General features: G+C 41.6%; 1 protein-coding gene across 1 annotated transcript in view; it reads right to left on the bottom strand.

Moving 5' to 3' along the window:
• The window catches only part of sfi1 (SFI1 centrin binding protein), a 138869-nt gene that overhangs the window by 27546 nt on the left and 83509 nt on the right, over positions 1 to 27814 (bottom strand). Inside the window, exons 22-26 of the mRNA XM_072587076.1 lie at positions 13068 to 13228; positions 11610 to 11684; positions 10402 to 10476; positions 3617 to 3793; positions 541 to 830 (exon numbers count right to left, since the gene is read on the bottom strand). Of these exons, the coding sequence (XP_072443177.1) occupies positions 541 to 830; positions 3617 to 3793; positions 10402 to 10476; positions 11610 to 11684; positions 13068 to 13228 (778 nt within the window). The remainder of the gene's footprint in view (positions 1 to 540; positions 831 to 3616; positions 3794 to 10401; positions 10477 to 11609; positions 11685 to 13067; positions 13229 to 27814) is intronic.

Below are 27814 nucleotides of genomic sequence, written 5' to 3'. Positions count from 1 at the left end.
TGCCAATGGTGTTCCTGGTCCATTAATGAGGAAGTTGAATAATATAATTTACCCCAGAGGTGTGGAGTCCGTATTTTCTTTGTTATGTAGGACCAAAAATGTAGGAGCAGAATTATGCCCTTCAGTACTGTTCCACCATTAAATTAGATCGTAGCTGATTTTATCTACCTCAACTGACAAAGAATCACCTCACGTTCCAATGTTCCAATATGAGGAGACCAGGTTTTCAGGAAGCTTAACACAACCACATGGATAATCTCACACACATGAGGCTGCAATATGACGAAGACCTGATTTCCCAAAACATCTCGGATCCATTTTTTTCTGGAAAAAGCAGAGTTACAATAGCTTTTCAAATGTAATTTATTCAGTTTGTGGGAATTCTCTCTTCTAATTTCCAGGTTTCTCCACACGTTCTCAACTTATGAATCACTTCAGATCAATAACAATGTCCCAATGTATCCTGACAGGAAGTCACTGAATTAACTTTAGAGTCAAAGGGCTTACCACACAAACTGAAATATAAATTACTTCACTTACAAATTGGTGAAATCCACGTCCGAATCAGGCAGCGTTGTTGGTAAACCATCATATCTGATGGGATTCGCTGCAACCTTTGAAAACCTTTCCTTTGGTTCACTCTTCAAGATCCCAGTTTTCATACTGACACTATTCTCTTTACAAACTTCAGAAACTGGAAGCCTGAAAGCCACAGATTTTTTGCGTGTCACAGCACAGGACTTGTGCTTTGACCTCTCCCTCTTGCAGAGCGCTTTTTGTTTCCAGGTCATAGCACAGCGATAGACAACCTGATGGAGGCTATATGCAGTCTGTGGAGACATATTTGAAGTACAATGAAGGTAGAATTAAGCAACACGTGTTACAATTAATAGATTGCACAAACTTCAGAAAATCCACTTTGTGTTTGGTGAACTTTATGAAGAGCACAAAAATCACATGGTTTCAAACAACTTGGATGGCTCTAGAAGATCATATAGTTGAGAGGAAGAGGGCATAATCTTGTGTAAAATGGATTCACTTTAATGCAGCACTCCTTTAATAATGTATGAACTGATCAGCAAATTCAGCGGACTAAGAGAAACAAAGTTGTAGATTTCCAGAAATTACTGGTCAACTTATACACTCTTAGATCTCACATTAGTTTTAAGAACCTGCTGGATTTACACATTAATTCACATTTAACTCACTGTACAAAGTTGTTGATGATTAAGAGTACAAGGACCTTTTTAAAACACATATTAATAGCATTTCCATTTGTTCATGAAATACCAACAAACCTTTCTGCTTCATTAAAGTGATAATTTAAACTTTTCAATCTCATTACCGCAAGCAGTGAATGCTTCTAATTTAAAATTTGTAAATATCTCTTTTTTCTTCTTTAGCCTTTCATTCTTTCTCTTGGTTCAATCTTCCTTGTCCCTGTTCATTTCTCCATAGAAAACTGCCTGTCAGGACATGTGCACATCTCAAAGTACATCTCATAATTTCCTAATCATGCCTCTAATTTTTGTACAAGTAGCCATATGTCATTATCATGTGGTGACTTTTCTAGTAAAAATTCAATCCATTCTTCCATCTTCGCAAATCTGAGCACAAAAATCTGTATTTGCACTCCAGCATATGACATGGAATTACAAGTACATAGTACAAAAAATTAAGAAAGCGCTGTACTGTTGGAGGTGCTGTCTTTCAGATGAGACATTAAACTGAAGCCGTGGCTTTCCTCTCAGGTCGATGCAAACGATGCCACGGCATGACTTAAAGATGCAAAGGGGAATCCTCAGGCTGATATCATGTTGGTGTTCAAGTCAACTGTTCCTCAACCAACATAATTTAAAACAGGTAACCTGGTCATTATTACATTGCCAGTTGAGAGAGCTTGGAATGTTTAAATTAACTGCCGTGTTTCTTAGATTATGCCAGTAACTTGACTTCAAAAAGCACTTCATGCAGTAAAACAATTTGGGATGACCAAGCATCATTAAACATCAAAGACTGTCTTTCCCTTTTTGTACCTTAATTGGCAGTAATTCATCCTTCACTGATTAATGAGATATACAGTCTGAAGTCCCAGGTGGTCCTTTGCTTTTGCTGGGTGATTGTCAGCTTGGGGTTCGAATGAGCACTAAACTGTTTCAAGCTGAAGGGAAACCGTTTAACAAATGAACATTTTGAAATGTTCTGCAGCAGCAAGATAGCCATTTAGACATCTGAATGACCGTAAATTGAGAGAGGGGAGTGTGCAACAAGACCTGGATGCCCTCGTACACCAGTCAATGAAGGTAAGCACGCAGGTCCAGCAGGCAATAAAGAAAGCAAATGGTATATTGGCCTTCACGGTGACAGGATTCAAGTACAGGAGCATGGATGCCTTGCTGCAGTTATACTGGGCTTCCATAAATCCACACCTGGAATACTGTGTGCAGGTTTGGTCTCCTTATCGGAGAAGGATATTCTTGCCATAGAGGAACTGCAGTGAAGTTTATCAGACTGAGTTTCAAGATGGCAGGACTGATGAATGGGAGGTGGAATTGGTTAGGATTAGAGGAAATTTCTGACAGACCTATAAAATTCTAACAGAAGTAGACAGGGTAAAAGCAGGAAAAATAGTCCTGATGTTGGAGGAGTCCCGAACCAGCCGGATATGCGGTAAGCTATTGAGAACTATTTGACACGGTGGCACAGTGGTTAGCACTGCTGCCTCACAGCGCTGGAGACCCGGGTTCAATTCTCGCCTCAGGCGACTGACTGTGTGGAGTTTGCATGTTCTCCCCGTGTCTGCATGGGTTTCCTCCAGGTGCTCCGGTTTCCTCCCACAGTCCAAAGATGTGCAGGTCAGGTGAATTGGCCATGCTAAATTGCCCGTAGTGTTAGGTAAAGGGTAAATGTAGGGGTATGGGTGGGTTGCACTTCGGCGGGTTGGTGTGGACTTGTTGGGCCGAAGGGCCTGTTTCCACACTGTAATGTAATCTAATCAAAACTGAGATGAGGAGAAATTTCTTCACCCAGTGTGTGTGGTGAGCCTGTGGAATTCACTACTCTAGAATGCAGGTGAGGCCAAAATATTGTATGATTTCAAGCAGGAGTTGGGGTTAAAGGGATCAAAGGATATGGGGGAAAAGCAAGACCAGGATATTGAGTTGGAAAATCAGCGATAATAAATTATCATTAACAGCATAGCTGACTTAAAGAGATGTATGGCCTATTCTCTATGCTATGTATTATTTTGGGATGCCTCAAATGAGGTATAATGCACCCAACTCCACATTCTTCACTGTTGAATCCCAAGGAGACCATGACTGTACAGCTATTTGTCTATTGTTACACATGCACTGGAAAGTAAGAAGGTTGCACAAATACAAGTTTTCTAAAACTGGGGTCAAGTACAGGAAGCCTCAAATTGTTTACACTTGACCCAGGAATACTTGATGATGACAAGTATCAGAGACGAGAAAATATTCCTTACAGTTTTTCTGAAAAGATGCAACAGTTATAGCAGAGGAAGAACAGTACTATCACCTGGAAAACACCATTGATTAAAGACTCCCAAGATTCTTGGAGAATTGTGAGAGGTAGGGTTCTGTTTCAGACATACCTTCATCTGATGCTCAGCTGCAACTTGACTGCGAAACTGCACCATGTCAGAAGTGTACTGAAGAATTGCAGCCACACCCAATCTTAGCAAGTGACTGCGATAGGTTTGGACTGCTTTTGCAATGCGTAACTTTTTCCTGCGCTGCTCCTCTATATACATCAGCCAGGCATCAAACACCTGGAAAAGGAAACAGACTGAAGAGATCTAGAGATCTTAACGACAGGAACAGCACAACTTCAAGTCTTCACTTCAAAGAGAAACAGACTCTGAAGGACATATATGCAGGAGCTAACTGCATTACAACAGTGAATATCAAAGATAAAAGCGCTTAATTGGCAGTACTTGATTACAAGTACTCAAGATTGCAAGCAATTGATGTGAATGTTGCCAATTTGAAAAGGTATAAATTGCTACAGCATTCATGTTCCAATCTTTCACTTGTTTCAATCAGGTAAATTCACTCGTTTAGATTGTTATTTTCCAAATAATAAGTTACTCCAAATTTTACCAAAATACAATCTCATACTTACCAAAATTGAAATTTATATGCCCGTTCTGCAAGATTATTAGTAGTTTATTGAAACTTGTAAATCTCCTTGGTGTTCACTATTTATCCCAACCTGGTGTCATACACAAGTTATAAAACAAGTGAACAACTGTTGTCACAACACCAATACTATTGGGAAACACACTTTACACATTCAGCAATTCTGAATGGTTCTCTTTATTCCTGCTTTTTGTCTTTCGAACAACTAGCCATCCATTCTAGTAATTGTCCCCCGACTCTCTCAAGTTTTCATGTTATTCATTAGGCTGTTGTAAGATACCCAATTTAAGAATTTGTATAAATTGAGATATGTTACAGCTACTCCTCCATTCTACATACTCTGTTCCTACTTCAAATAATTCAATGAGGTCAGCCAAGAAAGGCATTGAAATCCTCATTGACAATTCATTAACACATTTTTGATTAATTTTCTAGTTTCTCCTTCAGTCAAATTGTTATTTTGCCTCTTGCTACTATTGTTAAGCGGGTTCCCAGACACCTCAATGTCAATCAACTGACAAATTAGTTGCACACCTGGGCAGCAAAAATTCCCTATATTTTACGAGCAAAGAATAACTTATTCTATTTTCATTGTGTTTCAGCAGTTGTTGTTCAAATTATAGGTAAGCTCAATGCATCTGTGAATTAATTTGTACAATACAAATCAATTAGGAGAGCACAGAAGTGACTAATTACAAAGTCCTTTACAATATACTGTCACTTAACTGGTTCAATAAGTGTTACATCACATTACAGCACAGGAACAGGTCATGTAGTATGACACATTCAATGCCAGTGTTTTCACGCTACAAGAGCCTCTTCCCACCATTTGTCTAGCTCCATTCACATTTCCTCTATTCTTGCATTTCTAATGTGTGTATCTAGCTTCTTATTAAATACAGCTACGTCAGTCACCTCAACTACTGCGTCAGGCAGCAAGTTCCACATTCAAAACACTCTGTGGACTTTGCCAGCATTGAAGTGTGTAAGACTTGCCCAAATCAGGACAATGTTAAAAAAAACAACTGGCCAGGACAAGGAAGTCACATGTGTACCAATGTGCAAAATAACAATCCCCATTTCATTATTATGAAAGCCATCTGCTACTAAAGTGACCCAACACAAAAGAGGTGGGTTGAACCTGAAAAATGCAAAACCTGCAACAACAGTAAGAGGGACTGCAGAATCTTTTGAGAATTAAGTAAACTAGAAGAGGAAGGAAAAGGATCTCGAATAAATAGGTTGTAAACAATCAAATAATTCAGTTAGTCATAAACTTAGTCGCATGAAAAGCAGGGTAGAATGTCTACTCTTGTACATTATGTCAGAATGAAATTAGCCAAACTAGCCTATTTGAAAATACAACAAATAACACGGACTGAGATAGGAAAAGAGGAATGGTAGCATTTACAATGGACAATGAGCGGTCAAGTGTCACAGATTGAACATTGTATGTACCTCGGAAAACAAAGTTAAAAATCACAAAGTTATAGTCTAATGGGTTTATTTGGAAGTATTACCTTTCGGAGTGCTGCCCCTTCTGTGGAGATGGATCATAAGACACAGAATTTATAGCAAAAGATTACAGTGTCATGCAATTAAAATGATATATTGAATAAACCTAGATTGCTGTTAAGTCTTTCACCTTTTAAAGTAGGTTGCAGGTTTTGGTTCACTAATATGCAAATCCCAGAGTTTCTTTTAAGCCACATTTTCGAGATAACTTAAGGTTTTATAATGAAAACAATGACATCTCAGCTCAGACAATGCATTAAAGGTGTGAGGTTACAGTCTGTCTGTATCCCAATCTTGAGTCAGACTGGTTCTATTTCCAAAGTACATTCTATTTTGCTCAAAAAGTAATACATTCTATTTTGCTGAGATGTCACTTTTTAAAAATAAAACTTTAATTTATCTCTAGAATGTGACTTACAAGTGGATGTGGGATTTACATACTAATGAACCAAAACCTGCAACCCATTCTACAAGATGAAAGACTTAACAGCAATCGAGGTTTGTTCAATATATCGTTTTAGTTGCATGACACTATGATCTTTTGCTATAAGTTCTGTGTCTTATGGTCCTGATCCACAGCTACCTGGTGAAGGAGCAGCACTCTGAAAGTTTGTACTTCCAAATAAACCTGTTGGACTATAACCTGGTGTTGTGTGATTTTTAATGTTGTACATCCCAGTCCAAAACCAGCACTTCCACATCATGCCTAGGAAAACAGACAGACCTAGCACAAATTGGGAAGGAATAAGGCAGAAATGTTCCCTGTATAAATATGGGAATATATGATTCATTGTGTCTGAATCATTATCTACGTGCATACATAAAGACATATACAATTTTAAACATGAAAATGTTGAAGCTGTTCGACTAATAAAGGTGGCAAAAGTGAGCACTGCTGGAGATCAGAGTCAAGAGTGTAGTGATGGAAAAGCACAGCAGGTCAGGCAGCATCAGAGAAGCAGAAAAATTGATGAATCAGGCAAAAGCCCTTCATCTGGAATGAGGCCGGGAGTATTGGGGGTGGAGAGATAAATAGGAGGGGGGGTGGGGCTGGGGAGAAGGTAGTTGAGAGTGCAATAGGTGGATGGAGGTGGGGGTAAAGGTGATAGGTCAGAGGGGAGGGTGGGGTGGATAGGTGGGAAGGAAGATGGACAGGTAGGACAGGTCATGAGGACAGTGGTGAGCTGGAAGGTTAGAATTGGGGTAAGGTGGGGGATGAGAAATTTGGAAATTGATGCCATGGGGTTGGACGGTCCCGAGGCGGAAGATGAGGCATTCTTCCTCCAAGCGTCGGATGGTAGGGGAGTAGCAATGGAGGAGGCCCAGAACCTGCATGTCCTCGGCAGAGTGGGAGGGAGAGTTGGAGTGTTGAGTAACGGGGGCGGTGGGGTTGATTGTTGCGGGTGTCCTGGAGATGTTCTCTGAAGTGCTCTGCAATGTAGAGGATACCATATCGGGAGCAACGGATACAGTAAATGACATGTGGAAGTGCAGGTGAAACTTTGACGGATGTGGAAGGCTCCTTTGGGGCCTTGGATGGAGGTAAAGGGGGGAGGTGTGGGCGCAGGTTTTGCAATTCCTGCAGTGGCAGGGGAAGGTGCCGGGAGGGGAGGGTGGATTGTTGGGGGGGGGCGGGGGGAGGGGGGGGGGGGGCATGGATCTGATGAGGTAGTCGCGGAGGGCACAGTATTTACAGAATGTGGATGGGGGGAGGGAATGTGGATGGGGGAGAGGGAATGTGGATGGGGGGGAGGGAATGTGGATGGGGGTCTGTTTGTAGGTGGCAGAAATGATAGAGGATGATGTGATGTATACAGAGGTTGGTAGAGTGGAAGGTGAGGACTGAGGGGTCTGTCCTTGATGTTGGAAGGATGGGGTTTGAGGGAGGAGGTGCGGGATGTGGATGAGATGCGCTGGAGGGCATCATCAACCACATGGGAGAGGAAATTACAGTCTTTGAAAAAGGCCATCTGGTGTGTTCTGTGGTGGAATCGGTCCTCCTGGGAGCAGATGCGACAGAAGTTGAGGAATTGGGAATATGGGACAGCATTTTTGCCGGAGGTAAGGTGGGAGGAGGTGTAATCCAGGTAGCTGTGGGAGAAGGGTTTGCAGAAAATGTCAGTGCTGAGTCGGTCACCATTGATGGAGATGGAGAGGTCCAGAAAGGGAAAGGAGGTGTCAGAGATGAATTCCAGGTGAATTTAAGGTCGGGGTGGAATGAGTTGGTGAAGTTGATGAATTGTTCAACCTCCTCGCGGGAGCACGAGGTGGCGCCGATGCAGTCATCAATGTAGCAGAGGAAAAGGTGAGGAGTGGTGCCGGTGTAACTGCAGAAGATAGACTGTTCTACATAGCCGATACAGAGACAGGCAGAGCTGGGGCCCATGTTGGTGCCGTGGCTACCCTTTCTGTCTGAGGAAGTGGGAGGATTCGAAGGAGCAATTGTTGAGGGTGAGGACCAATTCAGCCAAACGAATAAGAGTGTCAGTGGAAGAGTACTGGTGGGTATGTCGGGAGAGGAAGAAACGGAGGACACGGAGGACTTGGAGGCCCTGGTCATGGCGGATGGAGGTGTAGAGGGATTGGATATCCATGGTGAAGGTGAGGCATTGAGGGCTGGGGAAACTGAAATCTTGGAGGAGGTGGAGGGCATGGATGGTGTCCCGAACGTATGTGGGGAGTTCCTGGACCGGGGGGATAGGACAGTATTGAGGTGGGTGGAGATGAGTTCGGTGGGGCAGGAGCAGGCAGAGACGATAGGTTGGCTGGGGTAGTCAGGTTTGTGAGTCTTGGGAAGGAGGTAGAATCGGGCGGTGCGGGGTTCCTGGACTACGAGGTTGGAAGCTGTGGGTGGGAGATCTCCTGAGGTGATGAGGTTGTGTATCGTCTGGGAGATGATGGTTTGGTGATGGGAGGTGGGGTCATGGTTGAGGGGGCGGTAGGAGGTGTCCTCGAGTTGGCGTCAGGCTTCAGCGGTGTAGAGGTCAGTGCGCCAAACTACCACTGCACACCCCCCTTGTCCACTGGTTTGATGATGAGGTTGGGGTTTCAGCAGAGGGAGTGGAGGGCTACGTGTTGTGAGGGTGAGAGGTTGGAGTGGGGGAGGGGGGTGGACAGGTTGAGGCAGTCAATGTCTTGGCGGAAATTGGAAATAAAAAGGTTGAGGTGGGTAACAGACCAGCACTGGGTCTCCAGGTGAATGGGGTGTGTTGGAGGCTGGCGAAGGGGTCCTCAGAATGTGCCAGTAGTCATACTTGTCAAAGTGAAATTTACCAAACCAGTGCAAAAGACAAGGGAATATAAAATGATATTAAATGCAATAGGGAATAGGCATGCGCTTTGAAGCTGCCACTTAACGTGGATAAATATAGCTAGTTCTGAGAAGATTTGTAGCTCAGGTTGAGGTTCTGGATGTAGGTTTGCTCGCTGAGCTGGAAGGTTCATTTTCAGGCGTTTCGTCACCATACTAGGTAACATCTTCAGTGAGCCTCTGAATGAAGCACTTGTGGTGTAGCCCGCTTTCTGTTTATATTTTGAGTTTCTTGGGTTGGTGATGTCATTTCCTGTGGTGACATAATTTCCTATAGTGATGTCATTCCCTGTTCTTTTACTCAGGTGGTGGTAAATGGGATCCAAGTCAATGTGTTTGTTGATAGAGTTCTGGTGGAATGCCATGCTTCTAGTAATACTCATGCATGTCTCCATGAAAATGAACCTTCCAGCTCAGCAAGTAAACCTACATCCAGGATAAATATAGACTTACACAAATGCAGAGGTAGAATGTTACCTAAGTACACTATACAGGGGTCAAAATTAAAGACGGTTAAGTGAAAAGTAACAAAGAGTTTTATATTACATGAATCTCACCAGGTTCATAACTAGACCCCTGTAAAGATATAACAAAGCATGGCCCAATAAAAAGCAAGGAGTACTGTAACATTTTTGCATATGATTGGGAATAGCATATGATTGGCAAATTGCTTTATGCCAGAAGTGAGAAACAGATTCATCAAGAAAATCAGCCTACCATCTAAAAGGTAACATGTGACCAATTGAACAACTACAAGATTTTACACACAGATTTCTTTGCTGAGAGTTTCCATTTTTAGAGGAACTGGGAAATCACACCCAAAATGCAATGTGCAGGTTAAGTACAGATCTTATGTTTAATCATGTCAGTAATTCAAAAATTATGCCACTGCTACATGGACTCAGCAATCTAAAAGGTGAAAATGTTTGGGGTAGAGTACTGAACAGTGTCAATGATTCTTTTTCCCCCAAAATATTGAATACTTACAGATCACCCTAGTATGAGAATTGCCAGTAAAACCAATGCATTGCTGGCACAGTATGTGGTAGATTTTGAGTGGGCACTGTTGCTACCTTCACTCTTCATCTGTCTGGTACCTCTAATTTTCCTAAATTTCTACAGCAAATGGGTACTTAAGGCCTGCCTGAAAGTTATTAGTAGCTAATTGGGCTTGTTCCAGACCAACTTGTTTCATGATCAGTATTCACTGACATTGCAATGGAATCCTGCAATAATCCCATAGGAGCATATCTGACAGTCAAGCCGGAACCTACAATGATGGATCACTATCACTTGCCATGTGCACTTCCCTTCGAATTCTAAGCAATGCTTCAAATATGAAGGGAGAAAATTAAATTGATGTTTGTGAAAGTTTTGAAAGGAAGTGAAAGTTTTGTTCTTGCCATCTCTTACCTTCCCTTGAAGTGAAAGAGACCAATGCCATAAAGCTACTGCTGTCTTCTTGGTCTCCTGATGTTTCAATAACAGCTGTAGAGAAAATGAAGGAAATCAAATGAGAATCTCTACGAACTGCAGAAACATGTTGAGCGTGAAAAGCGACTAATATAGAAAGATAATCAAGGCAGTCTTAATTTCACCATCTTCCGACAACTTTTCCCATCATCTCTTGGAGTGGAGATGAAGCAAGGGCAAGGTCTTTATCAGAGGGGCAATTTCTTTCCTTGCTTGTCTCAGGGCAGTGAACCACCAGGCACTTCACTCAAATGACCACCGTTCCTGTGCAATGACGGTGAAATGGCTCTGCATCAATAGTGCGAAACAGTTCATCAAAAAGCCAGCTTGCCTTCTACAAAAAGTGTGATGTGACCACTCGAAGGCAAGTGCAAGATTTTCATGTGTCTTAGAAAGTATTGGCGAGCTATTCAACCAAGAAGGCAAAGGGCCAAGCCCAATGCTTTTCTTTTCTTGACATTCATACCCGAGACCCGGACCCTGATTAGCAGAGTGGGGGTAGAAACCTTGACTGATTAATTTTATAACATAGAATCATACAATCCCAACAGTGTGGGTGCACACCATTTGGCCCATTAAGTTCAAACTAACCCTCCAAACAGTACCATACCCAGACCTACCCCATCCCACGCCTTCCTTGTAACCTTGCTTTTCCCATGGCCAACTCACCTAGCCTGCACATCTTTGGACTTTGGCAGGAAACCAGAGCACCCAGTGGAAACCCACACAGACACGGGGAGAATGTGCAAACTCCAAACACAGAGTTGCCCTAGGGTCGAATCAAACCCGGGTGTCTGGCGCTGTGAGGCAACAGTGTTAACGACAGCCACCATGCAGACATATGTTCACACTTCACGTTGAATCACAAATGAATGACTGATTTCCAAAAAGAATAGTGGCAGCCTCCAGCTGTACCCATGAACCAATTCTTTCAACAGAACTGATGTGATTGTGGAGAATCTATGAGATTAGCCAACAGAAGTTAAATGTAAATGTTATGGAGAAAGGATAGAACAAAAAGACAAAACACAGGATTACCCAAACTTTTGAAGTAAAATGGTGCATGCACAAATTGTGTAAAATAAACTCAGATTAATGTAAGGGCTACACGAAATTACTGCATGTGAAGTTTTCTATTTCCTTCTTACTTTTACTTTCCAGTTGGTAAAGTAGCATCGATAAAGTCGCAATGCTTGAAACCAATCTCCACGTCGCTGCAATAACTGGAACACAATCAAGAACAAGAAGTTTGCATCGGTCTCTTTTACAACAGTCCAGACAAGCATCACAAAAATCATTATTGTTGGATATCATAGGTCAAAAATGTGGGAAAGATTCCTTCTTTCTCTCCATTGTAGTGAGCAGCTTTTAAGTGACCACTTTTCATGTGTAAACCCAGATAACGCCAGCAACTTATTCATAATGGAGGGTATTGTAGGAAGTCTCAATAACACCCACTTCTGTTGCAAATCCAGATCCTGCACATGATTTATTATTGAGCAGACTTGTTTCTTACCCCAGTGTCCTAGCCAAATCCACCTCTCATTTAACAAATTAACTGGCCCAATATCTCAAAGCTATTTGCAACTTCCAGACGTGCAAACTGGCTGCTGCATGAGCCTTAATTTCCAGGATAATTCCTTGGCTATTAAGTGCTTAGTGACCATAAAGCTGCTCAACTAATGCAAGTTCTTTAATCTTGAAACAATGTGTTTCCGGAAGGTCCATAAAATGTTAAGATTTTTGTTTCCACTCAATTGCTTGGGGCTAGAGGGTTGACAAGGTATATCAACTGTCAAAGTGTCAGGAGCAGAGGTTGAAATTATTCCACAGGGAACTTTGATCATTTAATTGCTGTGCAGCTCTGAACAAGAAGAAATGGCTACGATTTTATTTTGACTGTTCAGAGTACGCACAGATCGCACTAGCTATTACAGGGAATCTGTTACTATTATTAGCCACAATAAGCCAACAAATAATTTCATATTTCTCAGCTCTACTTACACATAAACACCCTACAGCTGGCCAGTTTAATAATCCGATCCACAGGCCCCTTACATGCATCACTTATGCAGCTGTACCATTGATCTGCAACAAGTGGGACTGAATGGTCCATAGAATCAGAATCTGGCATGAAGAGCGACAGAGTCCAGAGGATAGCAATAAGGATAGCAAGAGGGACACAGTCATCCCCATCTCCCCCCTCCCACCACCCCCAAAAACTACACCACACCACAGTGTCAAACACAAATCAAAGGCTCATGTTCAGGGACAGTGATTGCCAATGCCATGTTGAATCCAGATGGTGCATTCCCTTCACAGAGAAAATTGGAAATAAAAAATAAAATGCTAAAAGCGTTCTGTTAGATTTTGAAGTGTTCTGAAGCTTATACAATGAAGGCTATAGCATCTCCGCTGGCCCCAGCCTTTAATTACAGACAGTGTTCTGTCAGCAAACTATCAGTAAGGAGATAACAGGTCAACTAATTTCAGTGACGTCCCATGAAGCTGAATTTCTAATCTCAAATTTTGACTGTGTAATTTAGTATAATTGCTGGATTCTCTTTGACATGTAGGTTCCCCGTAAAAAAATTCTTTATACTCACGACTGCCCTCAAATAATAGGCATGATGCTGTTTCCAGGACAACAGACACTTCATCATAATCTTCTGTCCATAGTGTTGGGCAGCAGCCTTCATTTTGTCTCGTAAAATTACTGAGCTTCGACTGATCTGCTTCCAATGGGAAAACGCATGCTGCAGCTGAACTAGGGTGGACAGAAACAAAGTGGCCATCATCTCTATGTAACAGCAAAACTCAAGAAAGAAACTGGCTAAGTCAAAGTGGTGAGGCAGGATAAAAAAAATCCAATTCAGACTACTCATGCCTAAAGAACCAATCTGTGAAATGATGGAGAATATACATTAATCAAATCACTGCTCATCACACAAACACTTCCTCGTTCTATCTTATTTTAACATTTATTTCCTTTTGTTTTCAATGAAACGGTCAGGAGTTACTGCTGCCATTTATCATGAGCACTCCTTCAGGGATGTGAGAGAGAAAGAGAAAGAGAAAGACAGACAGACAGACAAACAGATAAACAGACACATGCACGCACACATGGTATTGGTCAACTGTTTGGCTTACTGGGTCATTTCTCAGTTTCTGCTTTTTATCATTCCCAAGACTCCCAGCTGTCACTAAACTTGAGATGCACAACTGTATTCATTTCTTGAAGGAGATGTCCTGAAGGGACTAAGATGACTGGAATATCCCACCTTTCTGTTACTTAGTTTGGGTGAGCGAGTTAAATGTGCTCAAGTAATGATCTTTGCTCGTCTTAGCAACCTTTTAAAAGGAAGAATAAATGTTACCACAAATCAAGATAGTAACAGAAAAAATTAATTAAGTGGTGAAAGTAATAGTTGATGGTTTTAAATTAATTTGGGAGGTGACGGGGAAGAGAAGCAAAAAAAGCAGTAGAATTAAGATCACAGGTCAGAGATCAGGAAGATAATAAACAGCAATAAAAATGGAAGAAGTTCCAAATATCACAGGGACCAAACTGAGAAAATGGCAAAACATACAAGGCAAGTATGAAATTGTATTAATGTCATTGTCTATGATTTAATTAATAAGCTACAAACACAATTTGCAGCATGGGATTATGAGGTGGCTGTAATAGACACGGTTCAAAAAAAGCCAGCAATGTGTGCTTAATATTCATGGCTGCCAAGCATTTAGGGACAAAAGACTAAGAAAATTAGGACAAAGTGTGGGTTGAGAGAATATATGGCAGATTTAATTATAGATTATGTTACAGAGCTAAATAGAAACAATGACTTAATGTTAATCCATTTGTCTTCAGTTGAGGAATAGAGGAAAAGATGTTACACACAAAGGAGCCCATTATAGATAATGAGCAAGTGATAGATGAACAGATTCTTTTGGCAAATATCAAAGGAGAGTAACAAAATAAGACTTCTAATATTAGAAAACTTTCAGTATTCTAACACCAACTTTGAAAACAGCGTGATAATGATTATCCCTTTCCTAAATACCCGAAGGAGAGAAATATCTGACATGCATTTTCAGGGGAATGTCAGTAAACAATGAGGGTCCATTGTGACCAGGAAGGAAGCAAAGTTGGTCCTTGTTCTGTGAAATAGTAGCATGTGTTATAGTTAAAAATAATCTAGCAAATGGTGAGCACAATATAACTTAGTTTAGAGAAATCATGAAAAAAGACCAGCATATGAAGAAGGCAAAATTGCTCAGCTGGGTTAGAATGAATTGCAGAGTTGAAAAGTGTGGTGCTGGAAAAGCGCAGCAGGTCAGTCAGCATCCGAGGAGCAGGAAAATCGACATTTCGAGCATAAGTCCTTCTTAGAGTGAATTGCAGTTATTTTCAGAAGATATCTAATGGAGGTAGACTGGAAAATTCGATCAGAGTAAAGCAGTTATCAGGGCAATTAGGGTACTTAGGGAAGAGATCATTCATCAGATGTAAACTAAATATGTTTTGCTAAAAAGTGTCCAAAGATAATGTATCCTTAAAGCAAAAGGAAAGAAGTGTTAAATTAAATAGAAAAAGAGGAAGCCCATGACAAATGTCAAGAGAAAGATTCACTGAATAATCAGGAAGATTTTTTAAAGTAGAGGAGGGAATTGATGAAGATAATATGGTGAGCAAAGACAGAACACAAGAAAAGATTACGAGGCAACTTATAAGTGAACCATAAAACATTTTAGACACATTTAAGTGGCAGTGTTCAACTAGGGGAAGAGTTAGGACTATTAATATCCAAGGGAAAAAAAACTTATTGAAGCAGAGGAGCTGGCAAAAGTATTGAATGAATATTTCATCTGCATTCACAAAGAAAGCAGCTAATGTCTATACAAATGAAAAATAAAGAACAGGATACTAATAGTGAAGTATTGCTGGAAAGATAAGCATTACTGAAAGGTATGAAGTCAACTGGTTCAAATTGGACAGGACGGTGGCTGGGTGGTTAGCACCGCTACCTCGCAGCACCTGAGAGTTGAGTTCAATTCCAGACTTGGACAACTGTGTGGAGTTTGCACATTCTCCTTGTGTCTGTATAGTTTTGTGCACATGCTCTGGATTCTTCCCACAGTCTAAAGATATGCAGGATAGGTCAATTGGCTATGCTATACTTCTCTGCAGTGTTTAAGAGAGGTGCAGGCCAGATGGATTAGCCATGATAAATGCAGGGATAAAGGAATCAGATGCTGTTTAGAGTTCAGATGCTGATTCGATGGGCCAAATGGCCTCTTTACACACTGTACGGACTCGATGATTCTATGAAATGGAATGCATGCTAAAAAGGCGTGAATGGAGAAAGCAAAAGCACTCATCACTAATTTTCATTTCACAATGAACACAGGATTAATGCAAGAAGACATGAGGTCTGTTAATGTATATTACTTAGCAAACAAGACAAGAAGGCTAAACCAGGGAACTACAGGCCAGTCAGTCTAACATCCACCATAGGGAAGGTATGGAAAGTCATGTTCATGGGTTTCACATGGAAAGACACAAATTCATCCAAGGTTTACCTGCATGGACTTGCTGAAGGTAAGGTCTGACTGAATAACTTGACTAAATTTTTTGATGAGCTAACTATGAAAATTGAGCAGGATGCTGGAAAAGATGTTGCACATATGTACTTTCAAAAAGAATTCCAAAACTATGTTAGACTAACAGGCATACAGGTTCCACATTCCTTTCCTTAGTAGAGCAGTGACATCTGTTACTCAAGAACTTTAGGACCCTGGAACAACTCTGCAATGATATCAAAGAGCTTTTCCACGTATACAGTGCTAACAGAATAGATTTCGATCAGATCTGGCAACTTAGGACTAGATGTACCTGAGGCATTATGGGCCTTCAGCAGCAGCAGAATTGTACTCTGAAGTATCTGCAATTCATGGCCTGGCATCACCGTGTTCCACAATTAACATCAAGCCAGAGGTTCCATGAAAGTGCAGGAGGGCATGCCAGGAGCAAGAACCAACATACCTAAAAGTAAGGTATCAACCTGATGAAGCTACAAACAGCACAACAAACAGTAGAAGAAGCAAGTGATAGATAGAGCCAAGCAATTCCACAACGAATGGATCAGGTCTTAGCTCTGTAGTCCTGCCTTAGCCAGTCTTGAATGGTGTACAATCAAACAACTAATTGGGAAAGGAAGCTCCACAAACATTCCCATTCACTCGGATGGGAGAAGAGCACATCACTCAGCTCTCTTGCAACAGCTGTCATTCCAGCCTCCTCCCCAATATCACCAATGCCATTCTTCAGGCAATTCAATTCACTCATGTGATACCAAGAAACAGCTGAAGGCAATGGCCCTGACAACATTCCAACAATAGTAGATTAGATTAGATTACTTACAGTGTGGAAACAGGCCCTTCGGTCCACACTGACCCGCCGAAACGCAACCCACCCATACATTTACCCCTTTACCTAACACTACGGGCAATTTAGCATGGCCAGTTCACCTGACCTGCACATCTTTGGACTGTGGGAGGAAACCGGAGCACCCGGAGGAAACCCACGCAGACACGGGGAGAATGTGCAAACTCCACACAGTCAGCCTGAGGCAGGAAATGAACCCGGGTCTCTGGCGCTGTAAGGCAGCAGTGCTAACCACTGTGCCACCGTGCTGAAGACTGGCTTTCCAGAACTTGACTTGAAGGTGCCGGTGTTGGACTGGGGAGGACAAAGTGAAAAATCACACAACACCAGGTTATAGTCCCAACAGGTTTATTTGGAAGCACTAGCTTTAAGAGCACCACTCCTTCATTAGGTGGTTGTGGAGGTGAAGATCATGCTCACAGAATTTATAGCTAAAAGATTCCAATGTCATGGAGTTGCGATACAGTAAACAATCTTAGATTAAAACTTTCATCATTGATAATGGAATATGCTGGTTTCTGTTCTTTGATATGTAAATCCCAGAACCTCTCTTAAAGTACATTCTCAAGTTAGCTCAGCTTTTTAAATCCACATTTTTCCCATATGGTTGCAGGATCCCAAGGCAGAATATGAGGCATTCTTCTTTCAATTGTTGGGTGGTAATCATTTGGAGGTGGAGGAGGCCCAGGACCTGCATGTCCTTGACGGAGTGGGAGGGAAAGTTGAAGTGTTCAGCCATGGGATGGTGGGATTGGTGGGTGCAGGTGTCCCAGAGATGTTCTCTGCAATGATCCGCAAGAAGGCATCCTGTCTCCCCGATATACAGGAGACCACACCAAATGCAACAGATGTAGTAAATGACATTGGTAGAGGTACAGGTAAATTTCTAACAGATGTGGAAGGATCCCTTGAGGCCTTGGACGGAGGTGTGGGGAGTGGAGGGGACGCAGGTTTTGCACTTCCTGCAGTGGCAGGGCAAGGTGACAGGATTGGGCTGGTGGGCAAGGCATGGAACTGACGAGGGAGTCTTCGAGGGAATGGTCTCTCCAGAACACTGATAGGGGTTAGGAGGGAAATATATCTTTGGTGGTGGGGTCATCTCTACCAATGCAACAAGGACAGAACCACCCCAGTACATCGGTTTTGGAGCCAGGGAAACATTGCCTAAGTGCAGATCATTATTGTTTAAAAACAGCAGCATGGAGTAGGTCTGACTGGAACAGGAAATAGCAAGATAACAAGGCGAGGAACAGGGAGAGGGCGCAGCTTAACACGTGGCTGCACAGCTGGTGTAGGAGGGAGGGCTTCAGATATGTAGATAATTGGGATGCCTTCTGGGGAAGGTGGGACCTGTACAAGAAGGACAGGTTGCATCTGAACTGGAAGGGGACCAATGTCCTGGGTGGAAGGTTTGCTTGAGTAGTTCGAGAGGGTTTAAACTAGTATGGCAGGGGGGTGGGAACCTGAGCTGTATACTGGAGGTGAGAGTTGATGCAGATGAGGCAGTAGCAAGAGGTAGACCAGCTAGTGGGAAGGATTTTCCTGGCAAGGAACCAAGGTATCAGTTAAAGTGTGTTTGCTTTAATACAAGGAGTATCAGGAATAAAAGTGATGAACTTAGAGCATGGATCAGTACCTGATGCTATGATGTTGTGGCCATAACAGAGACATGGGTTTCTCAGGGGCAGGAATGGTTGCTGGATGATCCAGAGTTTAGAGCATTTAAAAAGAATAGGGAGGGGGGAAAAAGAGGAGGGGGCGTAGCACTACTAATCAGAGAGGGTATCACAGCTACAGAAGCTTTCATTGTCGAGTAAGATCTGCCTACCGAGTCAGTATGGATGGAAATTAGGAACAGCAAGGGAGCAGTCACCTCGTTAGGGGTTTACTACAGGCCCCCCAATAGCAGCAGGGAGATGGAAGAAAGCATAGCTCAGCAGATTTTGGAAAAGTGTGGACGTAGTAAGGTTGTTGTAATGGGTGACTTTAACTTTCCCAATATTGATTGGAACCTCCTTCGAGCAGCAGATTTGAATGAAGCTGTTTTTGTAAGGTGTGTTCAGGAGGGTTTCCTAACTCAGTACGTTGACAGGCCGACGAGGGGAGAGGCCATTCTAACCTTGGTGCTTGGCAATGAGCCAGGGCAGGAATCAGATCTTGTGGTGGGAGAGCATTTTGGTGATAGTGACCACAACTGCCTCACATTCTACATAGCTATGGAGAAGGAGAGGATTAGGCAAAATGGGAGGATATTTAATTGGGGAAGAGGAAACTATGATGCCATTAGACATGATTTAGGAAGAATGGATTGAGAGCAATTGTTCCATGGTAAAGGCACTATAGACATGTGGAGACTGTTTAAGGAACAGTTGTTGCAAGTGATGAATAAATATGTTCCTCTGAGACAGGCAAGAAGGGGTAAGATAAAGGAACCTTGGATGACGAGAGCGGTGGAGCTTCTCGTCAAAAGGAAAAAGGTAGCTTACATAAGGTGGAGGAAGCTAGGGTCAAGCTCAGCTCTACAGGATTACAGGCAGGCAAGGAAGGAGCTCAAAAATGGTCTGAGGAGAGCCAGGAAGGGGCACGAGAAAGGCTTGGCAGAACGGATTAGGGAGAACACAAAGGCATTTTACACTTATATAAGGAATAAGAGAATGGTCAAAGTAAGAGTAGGGCCGAACAGGGATAGCATAGGGAACTTGTGTGTGGAGTCCAAGGAGGTAGGGGAAGCCCTAAATGAGTTTTTTGCTTCTGTCTTTACAAAAGAAACGAACTTTGTAGTGAATGAAACCTTTGAAGAGCAGGTGTGCATGCTGGAATGGATAGAGATAGAGGAAGCTGATGTGCTGAAAATTTTGTCAAACATTAAGATTGACAAGTCGTCAGGCCCAGACCAGATTTGTCCTCGGCTGCTTTGGGAAATGAGAAATGCGATTGCTTCGCCATTTGCAAAGATCTTTTCATCCTCGCTCTCCACTGGAGTCGTACCTGAGGACTGGAGAGAGGCAAATGTAATTCCTCTCGTCAAGAAAGGAAATAGGGAAATCCCCTGCAATTACAGACCAGTAAGTCTCACTTCTGTCGTCTGCAAGGTGTTAGAAAGGATTCTGAGGGATAGGATTTATGACCATCTGGAAGAGCATGGCTTGATTAAATGCAGTAAACACAGCTTTGTGAGGGGCAGGTCATGCCTCACAAACCTTATTGAGTTCTTTGAGGATGTGACTCGAAACGTTGATGAGGGTCGAGCTGTAGATGTGGTGTATATGGACTTTAGCAAGGCATTTGATAAGGTTCCCCATGGTAGGCTCATTCAGAAGGTCAGGAGGAATGGGATACAGGGGAACATAGCTGTCTGGATACAGAATTGGCTGGCCAACAGAAGACAGCGAGTGGTATTAGAAAGAAAATATTCTGCCTAGAAGTCTGTGGTGAGTGGTGTTCCACACGGCTCTGTCCTTGGGCCTCTACTGTTTGTAATTTTTTATTAATGACTTGGATGAGGGGATTGAAGGATGGGTCAGCAAGTTTGCAGACGACACAAAGGTTTGAGGTGTCGTTGACAGTATAGAGGGCTGTTGTAGACTGCAGCAGGACATTGACAGGATGCAGAGATGGGCTGAGAGGTGGCAGATGGAGTTCAACCTGGATAAATGTGAGGTGATGAAAGCTCGCATTTGAAAGCTGAGTACAGGATTAAGAATAGGATTCTTGGTAGTGTGGAGGAACAGAGGGATCTTGGGGTGCAGGTACATAGATCCCTTAAAATGGCCACCCAAGTGGACAGGGTTGTTAAGAAAGCATATGGTGTTCTGGCTTTCATTAACAGGGGGATTGAGTTTAAGAGTCGTGAGATCTTGATGCAGCTCTATAAAACTTTGGTTAGACCGCACTTGGAATACTGCGTCCAGTTCTGGTCACCATATTATAAGAAAGATGTGGATGCTTTGAAGCGGGTTTAGAGGAGGTTTACCAGGATGCTGCCTGGACTGGAGGGCTTATCTTATAAGGAGAGGTTGACTGAGCTCGGACTTTTTTCATTGGAGAAAAGGAGGAGAAGAGGGGACCTAATTGAGGTATACAAGGTAATGAGAGGCATAGATAGAGTCGATAGCCAGAGACTATTTCCCAGGGCAGAAATGGCTAACACGAGGGGTCATAGTTTTAAGCTGGTTGGAGGAAAGTATAGAGGGGATGTCAGAGGCGGGTTTTTTACACAGAGTTGTGAGAGCATGGAATGCATTGCCAGCAGCAGTTGTGGAGGCAGGGTCATTGGGGACATTTAAGAGATTCCTCAACATACATATGGTCACAGAAATTTGAGGGTGCATACATGAGGATCAGTGGTCGGCACAACATCGTGGGCTGAAGGGCCTGTTCTGTGCTGTACTGTTCTATGTTCTATGAAATATGTCAGACAAGAAAGATTAAAAAGCATGTGAAACACTGATCATCCCGCAGAATGGCTTCAATAAACCATAGAGATTTACAGCACGGAAAGAGACCCTTCAGTCCAACTCCCCCATGTTGACCAGATATCCTAACTTAATCTAGTCCCATTTGCCAGCGCTTGGCCCAGATCCCTCTAAACCCTTCCTATTCATATACCCATCCAGATGCCTTTTAAAATGTTGTAATTGTACCAGCCTCCACCACTTATCCATGCCCCTCTCCAGGGAAAACAACTCCAGCCTATTCAGCCTCTCCCTATAGCTCAAGTCCCCCAACCCAGATGAAGCATATTTTCATGGAATTTATCTGTGACTGAGAAAGACAGAATCAACCCTTTACTGAATAGTTGTCACATACAGAGATGACAATTAAATAATATGAATTCCAAACAATCTCTGCAAAAGTCTGAGTTTTTCTCACTCCTAAATGAACTCCCAGTGGTAGCTCATGTGCTACTCACAACACCATCTCTTTATAACCCACTGGCAACACAACTTGATAAACCTCTGCTCATTTCTCATCAGCCTGAATGGGATGGTCTCCATTTCCTCATTAAGACATCATTTTTTAGATGATAATATGCAGGGATATTTTCAGATTCATTTCCTGTGTATGCCTTTTGATACAACTGCTTTAAATTTTCATCATTCCGCTGTAACTCAGTTCATTTATCTGAGCTAAAGATATCTGCTTTGTCATCTATCTGTTCCCAGTTTGTCTCAACCATCTGATCCAACAGGGTCTCTGCCATTTTCACTTCAACTTTCTTATCTGAACTCTTTGATCTTTCCTGTTTCAACCGGTGACTTTATGATTTTGTCACCACACAGTCAGGAAAAATTCCAGGATATGCGTCCAGCAATATTTCAGTTGCCAGAGTTTCCATTGGTTTTTCAACCACAGTAGGCAGCACTCTTACCAGTGAATCAAAGATATCATTAGCAAGGACAAGTTGTATTCCAGGAGCTGAGAGTTTGTCCAGTAGTCCTACCGCAACTTCTCCACTCTTTACAGGACACTCTAACCTCACTTCTCACAATTCAGCATTTCTTGTCTCAACATGAATAGTTAGTAGTACCTTTTCTGGCTATAGTCCTTCAAGAGGTACATATTTCCTCATCTTTCAGCATCACAGATTGAGAGGATCTTTGTATCTCTTAATATTGTAACCACTTTACCTGCTCCTCCTGGCTTATGCGAGTAAACTTTACCTTCAGAGGTATATGGTTTAAGCAGCTCTGGCACCTCCAACCAGCTTGTACATTCTGGTGCAGCTTTCTAGCCTCCTCTGTGCTTTCTGTTACCACTCCAAGAAAATTCACTGGCTTATCCTGTTTCCTACATCTGGTTTCCAAGTGCTTTTTCTAATCCACCAACACTGATTTCACGTTGCCTACTTTATTGCAGGGAAAACACCACAGCTTTTTAACTTCTCTTTCCCCTTTAAGGGTTTCCTTTTTACCCTGTGGTAAGTTATCCTTACAATCTTCACCGAGATCTATCATTTTCTTTCCATGTGAGGGTTTCTCTTATCCACAATTTCTATCCCATTTGGATTGAAATTAGTTTTGGAAGCCAACCTTTGATTTATGGACCAACTCAACGATCAGCTATTTCAACTGCCAATGTTGCCGTTTTAACTCTCTGCTCTTCCACACGAGTTCTCACTACTTCAGGAAGTGAATTTTTGAACTCCTAAGTGTCAATTTCCAAAGTTCAAACTCCCTCTCTTTCTTCCTTTCCTTTCTCTCCTTTTCGCTCTCTTCTGCATTTAATCATAATTCAAGTGGTTTCATTTCTGTTGCCCTTTCCTTGTGTTTTGCCTCTAACTCAAGTTACTTCATTTTCCATTGAATTTTAGCCATGTCTGAAGATTCTGATAGCTTTTCCAACAAATTTAAATGCTGAGCTACTGCTGTAATTATCTCTCCTTTCCTCATGGAAGGACCCTTTACTCCCATTTTTCTGACATTACAACAACATTACAGATCGTACTCCAATGACAGTGAAGCATTTTGAGATGCCTTGAGATCACGAAAAATGATACCGAAACCTTTGACTTCGTTTTCCAAATTCATCCTCTTGATGCTCAGGGCTTTCACAAATGCTGGGATAAATGGGGACTGGTGGTGGAGATTCAAAAACACAAGAACCTTGATCATTATGAACATGCAAAGGTCTTTACATCCCCACTATAAGGATGCAGTATCCAATATTGATCATCCTGCAAAGGAACATCCCAAAACATTAGCTACAAACCACATAATTGTTTGGATCACTTGACTTGGTTACTACCTGGAAGTAATGCTTAAGCAATTATACACAGATTCATTTAGAATCATAGAATCTAGGTACAGCACAGAATGAGGCCATTTGGCTCATCATGGCGGTGTTAATTCAGGAGTGCCCAATTTCATTTCACTCCCACTCTTTGCTCAAAGCCTGGGAATTATCCCCTTCAAGAATGTATCCAATTTTCTGTCAAAGCTTTGACTGAATTGGCTACCATTACCCTCTCAGGCCGACATTACCGAAGTACTGAGGAATCTGCTGTGGATTTAAATCGATCAGACCTGGCGTCCTGCTGATGTGTATTTCAGATCAAACCACTCTGTTCTTTTATGTTTTATTATGCTATCTCTGATTCTTTAGCCATTGACATTTGTCTCCTCTGGTTACCAACTCTTCCACCAGAGGAAATAGTTTCTCATTGGTTTATCAAAACTGGCCATTACTTTTTCAACAATTTCTGTTTAACCTTATCTACTCAAAGGACAAGCATATCTTCTCCGAGCTCTGCCCAGAACTAAAGTTCCTTATCTCCAGTACCATTCCAGGAAATCTGTTCCAATATCCTCTACAAGACACTGAAATCCTTCTTCAGGTCGAGTGCTTGGTATTAGATACAAAAGTCCAGCTCGGGTCAATTCAGTGAGTTCAAAGGTTTTATGTAAGCACTGTATAGGACAGAGTGTACAAGAAGAAACAGCGGTTGCAATGTGATAAAAGGAAAGCAATAATCTTGGATAATTTAAATCTATACGTAAACTGGAAAAAAAATCAGATTGGCAATGACAGCCTGGAAGATGAGTTCAAAGAATATCTTCGAGATAGTTTCTTAGAGCAGCCTGTCCGGGGACTAGCCAAAGAGCAGGTTATATTGGATTTAGCACTGGGTAATGTGACAATTAATTGATGACCTTAGAGAAAGGTTATACATAGGTAGCAGTTACCAGAAAATGACTGAATTTTGCATCCAGTTTGAAAAAGAATGGGCGGAAAACTCATAATTCATACTTAAAGAGCACGAAATCTGAGTGACCCAAGACACTACCAAAAGATCATTGAGAAGCAGCAGCAGAGAGTTATGGGTACATGTCAAAATAAATATATTCCCACATAAAGAAAAATTCCAAGAGGAGGACCCATATCCTATGGTTAACTGAAGCAGTCAGGGAAAGCGTCAAGCCTCTTGAGAAAAATCATGCAATTGCGCAAAGGTGAGTAGCAGGTCAGATAATGGGTCAGAAGATAAAGAACTGCTGAAAGGTTAATCAGGAGAAAGAAATTAGATTACAAGAGGAAATTAAGAATTTCAGAAGTAAAAGAAATGTGAAAAGAAGAGTTTCTACAGATATAAATGAAGGAAAAGTGAATGCTGGTCTATAGAATGAGAATGGAGAGCGAATGGTAGATAATAAGAAAACAGCAGATGAAATGAACAAATATTTTGCTTTTCTTTATGACTGAGGCCACCAAAATCATTCCAGTAACAGCTGTAAACCAGGAGACAGAGAAAGAGAGAATTTTTGTGAAATTACAATCACTAGATTCCTGAAAGGTTCCAACAGAGTGGAAAGTAGTATGTATACAACTCCTCTATTCAAGAAGAGGGGGGAGGCAGAACAAAGGAAATACCACGCACGTTTGCTTGAAATCTGTCATGTGTGAGATATTAGAATTGATCATGAAGGAAGTTATAACTGGGCACTTAAAGAAACTCAAGGTAATTGAGAAAAGTCACAATGATTTTGTGGAATCACGTTTAACCAATTTATTGGAGATCTTTGAAGGAGTAACATGCGCTGTGGATAGAGGTGAGCCTGTAGACGAACTATACTTGGATTCCCATAACATATTCAACAAGATGCCACAAAAATAATTACTACACAAGTAGGAGTGAGCAGCTTGCCTTATAAAGAAAGGTTGGGTAAACTGAGCTCATCTCCAGTAAAGCTTAGGAAAGTGAGAGGTAATTTGATTGAAGTATACTCATCGGTGAGTTCCAAGGATCCTGGGGATATTGTTTAAAAATTAGAAGCTGCTCTTGTAGGACTGAGATTAGAAGGAACTTTGGAACACTCTGCCTCAGAAAGTGATGGAGCCAGGATCATTGAATATTTTTATGGTAGAAGTAAATAGATTCTTGTTAGACAGTGGAATTAAAAGAAGATGATAGGTGGGATTGTGGAATGCAAATTACAAACAGATCAGTCATGATCGCACTATATAGCGGGCAACTCGCAGGGTTGAATGTTCTAGTTCTGCTGCTCGTTCTTACAATCATAGCTCAACTTTAAAAGTCTTTCTCCAGCCACTATTAATAAGACAAAGAATCCTTTATAACAGCCTTCTGATCTCGCCTTACCAACTTCAAGGACCTGCAATTCCAGGACTCTTTGTTCCCAAATTCTCTTTAATATGGTACAATGCGGATTACACTGCTCCTCCTCATCCTACCTACCAAAATGAATCACTACATATTTTATGTTTGTTTCATCTGCTATACCTTTGGCCATTTCACTTGCCTGGAAGACTCTTCCTGAAGTCTATTATCCTCCTCATTTCTACTATATTTCCAAGTTTCATAACATCAGTAAACCTGGAAATTATGTCCAGTATATCCAATTGATATCAAAAAGCTATGTTCCCAACACAGACTCCTGAGAAAACCAGGATACAATTCTCTCTTGTCTAAAAAAACTGTATACTGCACCCTTTGATTTAATTTCCTTAATCAAATTGATATCCTGCACGTACTGTGCTTTAAGTTCCTTAGCCTTCAAATTTGTCAACAAGTATACATTGCCAAATTTTATCAAATGCCTTTTGAAGATCCACACACAAATTTACAAAACAAACTATGTCCTGATGCTTTAGTTTTACTCATATGATGTTTTTATTGCTGCGGAACAAGGCATGAGACTAGATGCAAAAGATGAGGTGATACTCTGTCACTGATCTGAAATAACTAGCCCTTTAACTTGTAAACTATAAAAAATTCTTCAATTCCATATTAATGTACAAATATTTTGCCCTTATGTTATTTTACAAAAACAGATTATTTAAAAGACTTGCGAATGCAGAAATATTTTAGAGATTGATAGCTTTTAAGCCTTCAAAATCACTCATTTTACAAAAATACTAAACTTAATAGATTCATTACACTTAGCTGTTAATGATCACCTATAATGATATCATATCTTTTCATAGAACATCTTCCATTTACTCATCATTCTTTAATTATCCTTAATGAATACACCTCACTAAATGGGTTGAGCATAGGATCCACCAGGACAAGCTCACAGATCAGGCGCCTGTATGGACTTTAGACTATTCAATAAATCTCTGGTCCATATACATTTATAGTTGCTCCGTTGTACTTTAACTGGATGAATATCAGAGGTTTCATTCACTCTAATTCATAATCAATTATTTTCTTCCTGCCTTCTCAATAGTTCTGCGCAAAACAAAATTCCAGGATGATAGACTGGTTAGCAAGGTGAGATCACAAGGAGAACTAGCCATTTGTGTTCAGAACTAGCTTGAAGATAGAAGACAGAGAGGGTGGTGGAAGGATGCTTTTCAGACTGGAGGCCTGTAACCAACAGTATGCCACAAGGATCAGTGCGAGGTTGAGTGCTTTTCATCATTTATATAAACAATTTGAATGTAAACATAGGAAGTGTGGTTAGCAAGTTTGCACATGACACCAAAGTTGAAGGTGGAGTGGAAAGCGAAGGAGGTTACCTCAGAGAACAATGGGACCTTCATCAGATGGCCAATGGGCCGAGGAGTGTCAGATGGAGTTTAATTTAGATAAATTGAGGCGTTGAGTTTTGGAAAAGCAAATCAGAGCAGGAATTGTTCACTTAATGGTAGGGTCCTGGGCAGTGTTGCTGAACAAAGGCACCTTAGAGTGCAGTTCATAGTTCCTTGAAAGTGGAATTGCAGGTAGACAGAATAGATGAGGGGTTTTGGATGCTTGACTTTGGATGCTTGGTCAGTGCATTGAGCATAGGATTGGGAGGAGAAAGTGAGGACTGCAGATGCTGGAGACATTTTCAGCATAGGATTGAGAGGTCATGTTGCAGCTATACAGAACATTGATTAGGCCACTTTTGGAATACTGCAAGCAGTTCTGGTCACCCTGCTATAGAAGAATATTGTGAA

This window comes from Chiloscyllium punctatum, chromosome 17 (assembly GCF_047496795.1).
Source record: "Chiloscyllium punctatum isolate Juve2018m chromosome 17, sChiPun1.3, whole genome shotgun sequence".
Classification (NCBI taxonomy): Eukaryota; Metazoa; Chordata; class Chondrichthyes; order Orectolobiformes; family Hemiscylliidae; genus Chiloscyllium; species Chiloscyllium punctatum.
The sequence above is the reverse complement of the archived record's forward strand: the minus strand, read 5'-3'. Positions and strand labels throughout refer to the sequence as shown.